At 39.2% G+C, this 15,229-nt stretch overlaps 2 protein-coding genes across 2 annotated transcripts in view; both read left to right on the top strand.

Moving 5' to 3' along the window:
- The window catches only part of Ube2g1 (ubiquitin conjugating enzyme E2 G1), a 73,875-nt gene extending 64,124 nt beyond the window's left edge, over positions 1 to 9,751 (top strand). The window contains exons 4-6 of the mRNA XM_028787284.1: positions 1,413 to 1,591; positions 3,247 to 3,370; positions 6,808 to 9,751. Of these exons, the coding sequence (XP_028643117.1) occupies positions 1,413 to 1,591; positions 3,247 to 3,333 (266 nt within the window). The 3' untranslated portion in view covers positions 3,334 to 3,370; positions 6,808 to 9,751. The remainder of the gene's footprint in view (positions 1 to 1,412; positions 1,592 to 3,246; positions 3,371 to 6,807) is intronic.
- A 3,677-nt stretch (positions 9,752 to 13,428) lies between these two features.
- Ankfy1 (ankyrin repeat and FYVE domain containing 1) overlaps positions 13,429 to 15,229 on the top strand; it is a 77,221-nt gene continuing 75,420 nt past the window's right edge. The window contains exon 1 of the mRNA XM_028787253.1: positions 13,429 to 13,470. Within this exon, the coding sequence (XP_028643086.1) occupies positions 13,461 to 13,470 (10 nt within the window). The 5' untranslated portion in view covers positions 13,429 to 13,460. The remainder of the gene's footprint in view (positions 13,471 to 15,229) is intronic.

Raw genomic sequence — 15,229 nt, 5'->3', positions numbered from 1 at the left:
CTCTTTCTCTCTCATGCATACAGTGTTCTGCCTGTATGTATGCCTGCAGGCCAGAAGAAGGAACCAGATCTTACTATAGATGATCATGATTCACTATGTGGTTGCTGGGAATTGAACTCAGGACCTCTGGAAGAGCAGCTAGTGTTCCTAACCTCTGAGCCATCTCTCCGGCTCTGGTACTTTCTTTTTTGAGACAGGTTGTCACTGTGTAGCCTTGGCTGGTCTGAAATTATGTATGTAGATCAGGCTGGCATTAAACTCAGAAATTATCCTGGCCTCTTAACTCTTAGAGATCTTCCTGCCTCTGCCTCCTGAGTGCTGGGATTGAAAGCATGCACCATCACTGTTCTATCAAATGATTATTTTTAAAAAGCCATTTTCTTTCTTTTTTTTTTTTTGAGACAGGGTTTCTCTATGTAGCCCTGGCTGTCCTGGAACTCACTCTGTAGACCAGGCTGGCCTCGAACTCAGAAATCCACCTGCCTCTGCCTCCCAAGTGCTGAGACTAAAGGCATGTGCCACCACCGCCCGGCATTGTTTTTTTTTTTTTTTTAAAAGATTTAGATATTTTATGTTTATGAGTGTTCTGCCTGTGTGTATGTATGTGTACCATGTACCCATGGATATCAGAAGAAGGTGTGACTACCCTAGAACTGGAGTTACAGATGGTTGTGAATGCCTTGTGGGTGCTGGGAATTGAACCTAGCTCCTCTGCAAGAGCCCCAGTGTTATTAACCACTGCAACATCTCTCCAGCCCCTATTTTATTATTTTTAGTGTATGGATGTTTTGCTTATATGTATGTCTGTATACTACATGCGTGCCTGGTGTTCATAGAGGCCAGAAGAGGATATCATATTCTCTGGGACTGTAGGTTGTGAACTGCATGTGAGTAATTGGAATCAAACAGTTTTTCTCTAAGAGCAGCCAGTGCTTCTAATCACTGAGATATATCACCAATGTGTGTCTTTCTGTGAGTCTGTTAATTTTCATTATTATATCAATCCCCCCTACCCTCCATTTAAATTTTTTTTTTTTTGGCTGAATCTTGAGGACTATCTTACTAGAATTTGAGAGGAAAACAACAAGACAGGACAACTGTAAATGCTGGGAATAAAGAATTAGAAAAGTAGAAGAGAGAAGGCATGTTCTTTGAATTAGGAACAACAGTAGAGGTCTACAATCAGTTGTAATTTTTTAAAGAATGTAAAATATACTTAAATACAGCTTATATTCCTATTGAGTTTTTGAAGTGGCTCTTGTGCATTTGGTAAAATCTGTAAAACTCTCAAAAGTTAGTACATTAAATTTAGGAAATCTCCATGTAAGTAATATTTTATATACATAAGTATCACGTTTGTAATAGATTATGTGTAACCAAATTTAAACAATTTTTATTCTATAATTTTACAGTTGATAAAAATGGTGATGTTTGCATTTCTATTCTTCATGAGCCTGGGGAGGATAAATATGGTTATGAGAAGCCAGAGGAACGCTGGTTACCTATCCATACTGTGGAAACCATCATGATTAGTGTCATTTCTATGCTGGCAGATCCTAATGGAGACTCACCTGCAAACGTAGATGCTGCGGTAAGGTATTTGCCTGATACCTGCTGCTTCCATCCTTTACCCTTTCTTTCTCTCAATAAAACTAAACTTGAAATTTAATACATATATGTGTCTCTTTGTATCCATATTTTCATACAAATAAAAATGTATAATGTATAATGGATTATTTTGTATAATCCATATATAATGGATTATTTTGAAATATGTAGGATAAATATGGTTGTAAGAAGCCAGATATTGTGCAATATGTATGCTGTAGCAAATTTCAACTAGTTGGCATGCATTAATTCCCTAATTTTTATAGTAATAACAATTAAAATCTACTTTTTCATTAGTATTCAAAGTAATGGATTTCATTATGATATTATATGTTCATAAAATTGTAATTGTATCTTGTTTTGTCTTGGTTTGAAGCCTTTTTTTACTTTGAAAAAAGAAGAATTAAAAATTGCTATTGTCTCTTAATTCTTTGAATTATTATAAGAAAGAGAAATACAGGCTAAGTAGTTTTGTGAGCATTTCTTGGTATCTACTTGTTTATTAAAAATTGGTTTTGTTGTAATTGAACTATGCTGTTGCTCATGCTGGTACTGGTGCCATCCAAGGAGAGTGATATGACAACCATTACTCCTACTTTTGCCGTGTGTCTTGGAAAGGAGGGAGGGAGGGAATGAGGGAAGAAGGGAGGGAGGGAAGGAGATCTGTTTTTCGATTGATTTTGCTTGTTTGGTCGTAGGTGTATTACTTACTTGTCCTGGCTCTTTCAAGGACAGAAGACAACCTTGGGGAGTAGATTCTCTCCTAGCATGTGCATCTTCAACCCCTAATTCAGATCATCAAGCCCTTTAGCTACTTAGCCATTTCACTACCCACCTTTTTTCTATTTTAAAAGAGAATTTGAGGGGGGGGGAAGAATTTTTCCAATAGCTGTCATTAGCATAAAAGAATCTTCTATTTGTAGTTCTCAGCCTAGTGCTTTAAAAAAACTTGATTTTGTACCTTGTCAACTTTTTGGCAGGGATGGTATTGGGCTTTGAACCTAGGTCTTCATATGTTGTAGACAAATGGCTCAGCACCTGAGCTGTATTGAAAATACTATGCCTTGGGAAAAAAATTGTAGAATGTTTAGGATTAATTTAAAACCAAGTTTAAAGCAATCTAGGCTGCTGGGCAGTGGTGGTGCATGCCTTTAATCCCAGCACTTGGGAGGCAGAGGCAGGCGGATTTCTGAGTTCGAGGCTAGCCTACTCTACAGAGTGAGTTCTAGGACAGCCAGGGCTACATAGAGAAACCTTGTCTTGAAAAACAAAAAACAAGCCGGGCGGTGGTGGCGCACGCCTTTAATCCCAGCACTTGGGAGGCAGAGGCAGGCGGATTTCTGAGTTCGAGAGTTCGAGGCTAGCCTGGTCTACAGAGTGAGTTCCAGGACAGCCAGGGCTACTCAGAGAAACCCTGTCTCGAAAAACCAAAAAAAAAAACAAAAAAGAAAAACAAAAAACAAAAAACAAACAAACAAAAAAAACCAAGCTAGGCAAGCATGCTACTACTGAGTTACAACCCTATCATAGTCTTTTAAGATGTATAATCACAAAAGGATGACATGTACAGTTAAAATAGGTAGCTTTGATTATAATAGGTTTATATACAATAATTTGGTTTTATTTTTGTATCTACAGAAAGAATGGAGGGAAGATAGAAACGGAGAATTTAAGAGGAAAGTTGCCCGCTGTGTAAGAAAAAGCCAAGAAACTGCTTTTGAGTGATGTTTATTCAATAGCTAGTAACTTCATTTATTTCAGGGTAAGTTTATTTTAAAACTGTGCAACTCTTTTATCTTTTTTGTTCAAATGCTATGTTAACTTTTGCAGACCATTTGATTTCACTATTTGACTTGTATATATAGGCTTCATTTTATTCCTCTAGTTCCATATACAGTAGTTTGCTGCTTCTCAGAGCTGTAATATAACCACCTTTTTTTCTCTTGTTTTGGGGCACTCAAGTGTTTTTAAGTAGGTGGTCTGTATTAAAATAGTTTTATGTTAATAGTCGCCTTAATTTTTACTGGTAGTAATGAAAGATTTTCAACTTTTTTTTTTTTTTTTAATATTCTGTCAATTAAACCCAGTGCCTTGGCACTTCCTGGAAAAGGGGACCCTGTCACTGAGCTGAAACCCTAGCCTGTATTGGTAACATTTCTGGTAATGAAGATGTCAGTTGGTTCTTTTCATTTCACCCTTTTTATTTACTTTCTTCATTTACCTTCTTAAATGGGAATTGAGTTATCTTGGACCCTCTTAGGTTGAATATTATGTATGGTGCTCCCCACCTTCCTTTTGTATTAAAAGATCTAAAAGCTAGGAATGAGCCCACTTGTTTGTCTAGTGTTCAGGAAGCTCTTCAGTCTGAGGCCAGCCTGGTCTACAAAGGGAGTTGCAGGACAGCCAGGGCTACACAGAGAAACCCTGTCTCAAAAAATGAGAGAGTGAGGTTGGGGGTGGGAGAAAGGGAGGGGGAGAGGGGGAGAGGGGGAGAGGGAGAGAGAGAGAGAGAGAGAGAGAGAGAGAGAGAGATAGAGATATGAATAGTAGCTATTCCTCAGATTGTTTTTACTTGAATAATAGAGCTTACTGGAACAATTCCTGTGAGTGAGAAGCTACCTGTATTATGGTGCCTTTTGAGAACAAATTGATCTGCCTTTTTGTTGTTGTTTTTGTTCCTTTCAAAAATGTTGTATAAGCCCATAGAAAATTAACATTTTAGTTTTAGTAATAAAGTAAGCAGGATCCTTAAGATTTTTGAATATAAACATCTTCAGATTTGTAGATTAAGAAACCAGAATAGCAACTGGGGAGATAGTTAATAGAGCGCTTGCTGTATTCAAGCATGAACACCTAAAGTTGTGACACCTAGCACCCAAAACGTGGCAGCACTCACTCACCTTTTATTCTGTTGCTGAAGAGATGACCAGAGGCAGATCATCCTGGAGGTTATTAGCCAGCCTGTCTAGTGAAATTGATGAACTCCAGGTTTAGTCAGAGACCCTGTAAGATAAGGTGGAGAAGCTGATACCATAATTGGATAAGGATCTTGCTGCAAAGCCTAACTACCAGAGTTTTATTCCCTTAACCAACATGTTTTTAGAACCTATTTCTGAAAGTTCCTACTTCCCTGATCTCCACATGCACACATCCCTTATATATACACACAATAATAAGTGTTTGTAAAAATTGGGAGGGGAAAACTTGGAGAATGACTGATGTCAACTTATGGTTTCCATATACATGAATTTGTATGTACTAATCTGTAAATCCTCATTTCCTCCCCCTCACAGACATAGAGTAGAAGCAGAAATCAGGAAGTGGTTGTTTGAGGGAAACAAGTGCATTTGATATATCTGTAGTCTTTGGAAAGTGTGGACTACTTAACAATAGAGAAGTTATAATGAGGACATGGTTACATGGCTTTCAGGTCAGCACCATTACTTGAAATGATACACAGTAATTATGTTTCCATATTCATCTTTTCTAGAAAAAAAAATTAAGACTTTTGGAGTAAAGCTGTTCTCTGGACATAATTTGACCAAATGGAGTTTGGCTAGATTATCCTAATTCATTAAGCAACATAATGTTCTTGATAGCTGTTTCTGATAGTAAAAGGCTAAGTTTGGTGATTGTAGTTGTTCAGTGACTTGGCAATCTGGCTCTAGAATTTCTCACTGTCTATATCATAGGGGAATGATTATAGAATGTCTTTCTCTGCCTTTAATCCCAGCACTTGGGAGGCAGAGGCAGGCGGATCTCTGAGTTCGAGGCCAGCCTGGTCTATAGAGTGAGTTCCAGGACTGCCAGGACTACACAGAGAAACCCTGTCTTGAAAAAAACCAAAAAACAAACCAAAAAAAAAAAAATAATAAGAATGTCTTACTCTATACCTAGTTCTCTTTCAGACCTGGGAGGTTGTTAGCCAAGCATTAATTAACATCGTCCTTTGAGTTTTAGTATATGTCTTTATATTTTCTACTAAGATATATTTGTGTACACACACACACATTAGAAGTAATGGAATGTGATTCTGAGGAAAAATAAATTTATGTCTGTTGTATCTCATCTCATTCTTTGCAGGAGTAGGGTGAGCAGCTGGTACAATTCTGTTGCCACAAAACTCAGTTGTAGTTTTATGTTTTAGACTTTTTCCTAGGAACTCTTTAATTTGTGAATCAGTTATTTTGAAGACAGATTGTCTCACAATTTGTTCCTCCAGTAGAACTTTTGGTATGGTTGAATTTCGAGGTGATTATAAGATAAATTTTAGTTTTGGCTTTATAATATTTACCAAACATCATATCTTGTGTGACTTGGCTTTTCTATTTGAATTTTATGACTTGAATCCCTAGGGAAAAATTTTTGGTTGCATTTACCCAAAATTGTGGTTGGCATTTGTTGTGGTGGTTTAAATGAGAATGACCCCCACCCCAACTTCTTCCAGGATTGAATATTTGGTCCCCAGTTAGTCAGGCTGTTTGGGAAGGCTTAGGAGTTGTGGCCCTGGAGGAGATATGCCACTGGAGGAGGGTTTTGAGGTTTCAAAACCCCCCACATTCCTAGTTATCTTTCTACCTCGTACTTGTGAATCAGGATGTAATCTCTTAGCTATTGCCTCAGCACCATGCCTTCCTGCCACCATGTTTCCCTCAATGACAGTCATGAACTTACCCTCTGAAACTGCAAGCCACAAAGAAACTTTCATCTATCTATAAGTTGCCTTGGTTATGGTGTCTTATCATGTAGAAAAACAGCTAAGACATGTGGAGTGGTAGTGGAAATTCTCTTTGTGTTCTGTCCCTGTAATGTGTACTCTCAAAGTAGACATTTTAGAATAAATGTTCTGCAAGGGTCCACTCATAAATGGGATTTTAATAGTTCTTTAACCATATGTTTTGTTTTTGTTTTAAACTAGAAACTCATTTTTAGCTGTGAATCATATCCTACTTCTCTGCAAAGGGGTAAACGTCATCATCATGTGATGACTTTGTTTAGCCCAATTTGTAACACACTTAATACTACTTAGTTAGTACCCTATAAACATTTGATATGATGATAGGGTTTTTTGTTATTGTTTTGTTTTAAACACATGTGTTTCTTTAAAATTTTTTTGATTATTAATATATAATAGTTTTAGTCAGTTAATTTATTTGTCGTTTATAACTTTATTACAAAATGCTGTTTGTTTTTTCATAGGTCTCCAATTGAGAAACATGGCACTGTTTTTCCTGCACTCTACCCACCTATTGCTGGACTTCTGTTGTAACAAGTTGGCAAACTCTGGCTGGAACTGGGCTGCAATAAAACATGCCAGTCATTAATGCTGACAAGAGCCTAACAAGTGCCAACTTACAGATGATTACGCATTTTGAATTCTAATGAACTGTTTTAACCTTCAGGAAGAATTGTAAAGACCTGTACATAGCACAACATGATCCGGATAATATATATACTGTTCATGTACATCCACAAACACACCTTGTACCAAATAATGCTTTCTTGTAGTAGAATAAGAATCGTGTAAATTCTAAAAGACTTTAGCAGGTTTTCTTTTCCCATTCATCATTTTTTATCAGTTCAAAAAGATTCCTTAAAGCATGTCAGGTGAAAACCAATAAGGATTAAAAGTTTCCATATAATTTCCTTTAAACCATTGAGTCTTTCATTACACTCTTTCCATTTACTAATCTTTTATATTTTCTTTGTTTTGCCACACCCCCTTTCCTTTTATCTCTTCTATCTGCCAGAAAGTTCTCAAATCATTTAGTTAAAATACTGAAATACTAGTAAATTACTTGATTTTCTCACGATGACTTCAGAGGTGAGGTCATCACTAGGTGCTTTGTCCTTTTTGTACTCTGATTCACCCATCTCTTGGATTGGATGTAGCAATAACATTTTCTGGCTGTTGAGAGCTCTTGATCCTAGTCATTATCTCCTGAGAACTTTAAAAGAAAAAAATGTAAAATCTGTTCTAAGTTCATCTTAGTGAAATTTATTCCAAACAATACAAAAATCCAGATTTGGTTTTATTTTTGCCCTTAAGTTGTCTAATATTAAGGTTGGATGAATACAGCATGCGCAACTACAGGCTTTCTACATCTGGGATTGCTATTAAAAATGCTATTTGTCCTATTACCCTTCTCCTTAGTCCACATTTGTTTCTTCTTACAGCAGACTTTCCTCACCTATTGTACAAAGAAATTGCGATGTATATTTTCATGTAATTTGATTTTGGAATTTTGTCACCTTATGTAGTGAGTTCTTCCAAAATATAATTTTTTTTCCAATAATTGTCAAGTTGTTGGCTTTTATTGTATTAAATGAAGGTTATAGTACTGAATACCAGAGAAGTGCAGTTTAGAAAAATCTCAGGTTGATTCCTTATGCAAACAAGCTTAATACTTGAAAATCTCATGGCCATGGCAGTATACTATTGGGTTCTGTCTAGATTCTTTATTTGAATCTGAAAGTATTACAGGGGAAAGTCCTTTGCTAACTGACATACAGATTTTGCCACTGACATAGTATACTTAGATGTGATTTTTATTTGAGCATAAGTACATTTCCTAAGCAGTTTTATAAAACAACTTAGGTGATGGGTAAAATTAGTACATTAAATGTTGAAGACAGGCAGGCCTAAGCTGCTGTCTGGTTTTAGCTGAGAACGGGAAGTTGAGCTAGAGCATAAAACACTACCTGTTACTTGGTACTGTTTGAGTGTGAGAGTAGATGTGGTCTGCCCTTGGGGTTTGGATAAATCTTTTGGCAGAAGAGGGAATGAAAGGATTTCTGTTGGTATCGGATCTTCGACTTCTTATGTCTTTTTAAAGCAGAGGGGAAATGGATCAAGATGTGGCTATGATACAGCAAAATTTTAAAATCAGTTTTCCCAGACGCATTGTAAAATCCTATAAACATGAAAACTCATATGTAGCAACTGTGAACACCTTGGTTTCATTGGAGCCCAATAATCTTCAAGAACTTTTAGACACCCATTCCCCACCCCAGACTAGAAGAGTTATTCTACAGTGCTACTGTCCTCCTATAAGGGACAATCAGAAATTGTTCCCACAATGGTTGCTTTCGCAAATGTGGAGTTGCATTTTTGGTCTCCTATTGCTGTGATTCTAGCAGTCTTTTGATTTAAAATCCAGGGTTTGACTGCTCAGCAAGTAGTAAATTACCTAGTAACTCAGGGACAACTATTTCTGAACTTTTAAGTGGCACTGTAATGTACCTTTGGATAACCATGTTTCTTTGGGCTAGATCAAGGACTACTGGAAAGGTAGGAGTGATTGCCTTTCTCCTGAAGCTGTTTCCTCTCGTAGTGTCCTGAGCATTCTCTACACATGAAACCGAAGCCTAAGTGTTAGGGTTTGCTTTTCTGTCAGAGGTGTCATCTGTGCCTTTCCTAGTGTTTATCTGACAATGTGGATTTCAATGCCTCTACATTTGACTTAAAATCACACTCAGGTGGCACTAAACCAAGTGGCATTTGTCCCATTACTGCATCATCATTAGTGTGAGGCAATTCTGTTTTAGAAAAAGTCCCATCACTATCCCAAAACCCTGCCACCTATGCCACCCATCAGCTACTCCCACCGAATCCTTTAGATTATAGAATTGTTGGCTGATAACTAATTTGCTCAAAGTTCTTGTAGAGGATTGCAAATTTTAGCCTTTTTGTAATGGGGTAATATTGATGGCTTTATGACCTCAGAATTTAAAATTCATTTGGAGTTGATTTTCTTGTCATTAGAAGGTAATGCTTGAACATTTGATTTTTCTATTCTGTGATACCTGGGTGTCATACTATCTTTTAATGGCCTTTGGTCCCAGTTGTGAAATTTTATTATATGCTCATTCATTCTCTACAAACCTGCCCCTTTGGGTCTTGGTGCCTGTGTATCATTGTCTGGTCTCTAGTTGGTGGAATTATCCTTTTTTGTACTGCCACTTCTCAACATTTTTGAAGTTTGACATAATGTTGCTTCATTCCAGTTTTTTTTTTAGTTCTGTAATTTGTTGACTGTATTTAACTATGTGAGCTTTTTTTTTGTGATGTTTACTGTATTGTAAAGCACCTTAATCATGTGATGGGTGTTCTATAAATCAATAAATGATGACTTAGAGGCTGTATCATGAGCTATTTTGGTTTTAGGTTGCAGGTCTCAAGCAAGTTGTGTGATGCTTTATATATAAACAGCATATAATACCAAATGATACACACACAGAAACTTTGATGGATTCATAAGCTTTATTTAAAGGAATTTGAAAGCAGGAGTTAACTTGACTTCCAGTCTGATAAAAATGCTCTTTAAATTTCCAGTGCATGGTCAGTTATCAGAATTTCTGTTCATGGTGACTTAGAGGCTTGAAGTGAACATTTGGCAAACCAGTATTGGGGATCTGTCTTGCTTAAACTAGGCTAGTTCTACCTTAAAGATGAGCAAATTTGTGAGGAACCGAGACTCAAATGTGAAATGGATGAAACCACCTCCCCTCTAAACAGATTGCCATCCCTGTGATCTAGTGAGTGGCAAAAGAGAGAGGACTGGACTAGTCTCTTAAAGATAATAGTATCTACCCGTCTTGAGTCCTAGATAGTTTATATGCATTTAGTGGTAGAAACTGATAGCTAACTTAATGTATTGATGATTATGCTCCTCTATAAGTTTCTAGTGCTGTTTGGCCTCTTCCTTATAAACTGGAAGAATATGTCGCCAGATAAGAGCTAAATTAGAAACAATAAAATTTAACCCTGATAAATATATTTGAAATAAAATTGCTATGGAAGGAACTAGATGTTGCCCCTGAACTCTTTTGTAGAAATCATTAGGTAAATAGCAAGTAGTTCTATTTGCTGCTTCAAATGCAAATGAACAGATTGTTGACTCTTAATAGTATGTTCTTTGTGCTAGGCACTAGGTTCCCAAGGAACTTTTCTCCATAGCCTTCAAGAAGATAAAGGAGTAAGAGTAACTACCTCATTCAATTTAAACTTTATTTTTCTGGAAGGCTGCAGAACTTGCCAGAATTTAGTTTGCAGAGAAAATTACTTTCTGAGTATGGTATTTCTGGTTGGTTGGTTTTAGGTGTGCAGTCCAGCTGCCAAGATAGGATTAGATTTCTGAATTGGTTCCTATACACTGACCATCAGTGACATGATCACAGACTTTTGAATCCTGTTCACTTAAGGGAAGTAAATCAGTTTTCAATAGCCAGACATATACACATAAAGTCTTAGGAAAGAAAAATGACTTCCTGCAGAAGTATCCACTTGAAATAATTGAGAGGCTGAGGGTATTATCCCAGTGTCAAAGGACTTGCTTAAATGTTTAAAGCCCTAGCACCACAAACACACAAAGGGCTGGGGAGATGGCTCAATTTGGTAAAGTGTTTACCGTGCAAACATGAGGACCTGAGTTTAGATCTGCAGCACAGCAATCCTTACCTAAAATTCTAGTATTGGGGAGGCAAATTCAGGAGGGATTTCTTGGTTTGTCAGTCCAGCCATATATGTGAGCTCCAGTTTTAGTGAAAGACTATCAAAAAATAAAGTCAGCTGGGTGTGTTGGGGTACACCACCTTTAATTCCAGCACTCTGGAGGCAAAGGCATCTTTCGTGTTTGAGGCCAGCCTGGCAGCAGGAGTTCCAGGACAGCTGGGGCTACACAGACTCTCTCAAGTACCATCCGGTCTGCTGGATCATATGGTCTAAGTAGTAGAGCAGCCTGCACAGCACCCTGGACCTGTTGAAGAGCCTTCTTCTGTTCCAGGCACCACACAAAGCTAGCAACTTTCAGAGTTACTTGGTAAATGGGACTGAGTAACGCACCCAAGTGTGAAATGTGCTATCTCTCGAATCCAAATAGACCCATTTAAAAAAAAGTGAACTACAAATGAGCAAGATACCTTGACCTCTGGCCTCCACAAACATACTACACTTTCACACATACCCTATAAAAGAAAACAGCACTTGAATGCTCACAAAATCTCATTCCTAACAAGATTAGAAACCATGTTTTTATTAAATAAGCTTCTTTATAGCAGATTTTGCTATCTGTGTATCATAAAGGATCTGGCCAAGTTCTTAGAAGGATAATCCAGGGCAATAGTATCTCAACTAGAAACAAGTTTGAGCCAGATGTGATGGATACCTCTGATCCTAGCACTTGGAAAGGGAAAGCAGGAGGATCAGGAGTTCTAGACTAGTCTGTACTCCATGAGACCTGTCCAAAAAAAAAAAAACCAAAAAACAAAAACAAAAAAAAAACAACAAAAGGTGAAAAACAAAACCAAATAAAAAACCTGGTTCAGATTAATTTTACTAGGGTTGCAAAGTAAGGCAAAGAGAAAACACGCAGCAAAACAGATGTCAGCTATGACAGCACTTTCTAACCAGTTAAGTCATTTTAGTGTTAGGAGCCTGAGTATTTTAAGGGGATGGAAGGGCCTGTTTGTGCTCAAAGCAGCCACCTGAAGATCTCAAAAAAACTCACATTTGGCACACCTATGAACCATCCTCAACAAGACAGTGAAGCTTTGAGCTCTGGCACTTCTATTGAAACGAACAGATATTGTTTATTTAATCATATGCCACTTACCCTGGGCCACTACTCTAAACATTGCCCTGCTATTAACTACTATAGTCTGCTACAATTGGAACATCAGTTTTTAGTACATAATTGTTTTAATGTATTTCAGTGTCCTCCTGTTCTCTTCCATTTTTCTAAGTGTTTTTCAGCCAGGGTCATCTTTTCAAAATTTTAACCATTGGCCTTACATTTTTATAATCTGAACTCAAAATTCCTTCATTATTCCATTTCATTGCCCACTAATGCTTTAATTGTGGCAGATCTTCCTAAAATCTTAGCTGTTCTCTAAGGCACTGCCTAACTGTTGGTGCATTATTTTTATTCTCCTGAATTAAAGAAACCCTTTGTTGACCTGGAGGCCTCAGGCATGCTAATTACACGTTAGTTATACTAGCCAAGAAAATGTATTTATGCCAAGTGTGGTGGCACTTGTGGTGGCGATTAAAGAATCACAGCACTCCAGGCAGAGGCACTAGGATCTCTTACCAGTTTCAGGCTAGCCTGGTCTACATAGTAAGTTCCAGAACAGCCAGGGTTATGTAAAGAAATTGTGTCTCAATTGCCCCACTCTATCCCACCCCCAAAAGGCGTGTTATCTAGGAATGTTAACCCTCTATTTTGCTATTATCAAAACATCTAATCATTCTCACATTTGCAAAAGGTTTAAGCTTCTGGTTTACAATCTGTCTTTCTTTACTGTTTCCTTATTTCTATTCCATGGACCCCGTGCCAAGCGTTATTAGCTCCTAGTGTCATTTGGCCTTGCCACTTTGACCTCAGAGATCTCACAATTTTGCTTACATAACGTTGGTCTTTAATTATAGAGCCTTGCAGTTTTTGCGACCCCTATTTCAGTAACCAGTGTGTTTGCCAGGTTTGACAACCCAAGTTGTAGTCTGGTTTGGGCCATAAAATTCCCAAAGCCCTGGAGAAGTTTTCGGACAGCTTCACACGTGGTAACAAAGTAACTTAAAGAACCACAGTCCCTGCCTCAGAATAGTCCACGTTCGCTCTGCGCTGAGGACCGCCTGGAATACGAGAGAGACTAGTCAGCGCTTATCAGACCTTCCAAGACAATGAAGGGGGGTTCGGCTCTCCCTCCTAGTGCAACTTACCACTCCACTTTCATTCACCCCCTCGTCTGCTCCCGCTCCTCCTTTTGCCACGCCTCCACCCAGTTCTCGCGATACTTGATGACTCCGTTCGGCCTGCATTTATCGCGAGGCTGTAGGCAGGGCCGGGCCCGACATGGCGGAAGGTAGGGTTTTTGTGGGGCGGCGCGGGAAGACGCGACGCTGTAGGGGCGCCACTGTCCAGGCACAGAAGCCCCAGGAGAGGTTGCACGGATGTGGTCGCACGGGGCATCACGTGTCTCGCGAGCCTTCCTATATAGTGTTTCGGGGCTCCCCGGGCCAGGGTTCTCAGCGCCGTTCCTATGGCAACGCCCCTCCTGCAATCTGTCTTCCCCACCCCTCCAGCCCCCTCGATCCGGGTAGGCTCAGAACGGGAAAGGAGTCTGGTGCTGGGAGCGAATGCACCCGCGGGGCTCTAGAAGGCTATAGAGGAGGCTGGCTCCTTGTGCCAGCGATGCTGGAACGGGGAGGGAAGTGCCCCTCTCCTTAGGAAATCGAAACTGCTGTCATGGCAGGTCCTGCATCCGGAAGGGTGCATCTCTTGCCTGCGGAAGAGCTTAGGACTCTTCTTTGGAAGAGGTCGGGAAGAGCCGGGACTGCAACTGGACGACGGGCTTCTTGAGCGTGCGCTGTAGTCTCTAGGCTTTTTGGCAACCCTGGCAAATATGGGCACGCCAAGATTCTCTGAGGTTTACAGAGGGGACAAGCGGAGAGGTTTCCTCAGTAAGGGAGTTGACCAAGGTCACACTGCTTGAAAGAGGTGTGCTAAAGCCAAGCTTCGGTTCCTTTACCTCCTGCTTCAGTCCTTACTTTTTTAGGATACTTTATGACACTGCAGGTAAAGGCATCTGGTTTCATCTTAAAGGCCTCCCTTAAGGAATAATTTTAGGTTCTTTGCTTGTCATAGCTTTACTGTACGAGTGGGGAAGAAAGCCCTGAGATGATGAGTGATCAGACAGTGATATTAGACCTGGCTTGTGTGTTTCTCCTATGTACCCCATTGTTGGAGAAAAATACTTATTGTTGGACCTTATTGAGTGGCTGGAGATTGCTTGATCTAGACCTGGCCTTTTTTTTTTTTTGGTAAGCTTTGATTAAACCCATCGTTTCTTGATCTGAGATTTGGGTAGTGTGACCGTTTGTGTAGTCTTCTCAGATTTGAATTAGGTTTAAGAATAACACGAAGTAGGCCTACCGGGTATGTTATTTGCCCTTTATAGCTAAGTGAACTAAGGCCAGAGTCATGGCTGAGACTGGATCCAGTTTTCATTTTTACTCTTTCTATCATGTTAAACACCTTGGAGGTGGAATCTCAGGTGAGCACTGTCCAAAGAAGAGGAGGAAGCAAAGGGACTGAAAGGGCCGGGTGTGGTGATGCATGCATGTAGTTCATTGGCACTTGGGAGGCTGGAAGCAGAAGGATCAGGATTTAAGGTCACTTACAACCTACCTGGAGTGCATGAAACCCTGTCCAAAAAAGGAACTAGATTTTGCAAACTACAGAATGTTGTCTACCTGTTGCTCAGTAGTGAGGTTTGGGAGGAAGATTCAGGAGGGCATGATGTGAGGTTGTGTGTAGCATACTGCTTTTAGGAGGGAATCTGAGTGGTGGGGAAATACATGACCAAGTTTCAGGTGGAGGAGGGTATAGTTTTTCATTCAGTGATTTTTATTGAGAACTTAATTGTGGTTATGCACAGGTTTCAGTTGTGGGAAATTCTTACAAGCCAAAGTCAGCACACTGATTGTTGACTTTTGGTTGCCTTGAGGTGATTAGAAACATCTAATCAGTGGGCCATACACCGTAATGACAAACATCCAGGATTAAACGGTTGGAGGGCTCAGGTGATGGGGAGATGACAGTCTTCCTCCCTGACCTCACTG

Source organism: Grammomys surdaster, unplaced genomic scaffold, assembly GCF_004785775.1.
Source record: "Grammomys surdaster isolate TR1022 unplaced genomic scaffold, NIH_TR_1.0 125621, whole genome shotgun sequence".
Lineage (NCBI taxonomy): Eukaryota > Metazoa > Chordata > Mammalia > Rodentia > Muridae > Grammomys > Grammomys surdaster.
The sequence above is the reverse complement of the archived record's forward strand: the minus strand, read 5'-3'. Positions and strand labels throughout refer to the sequence as shown.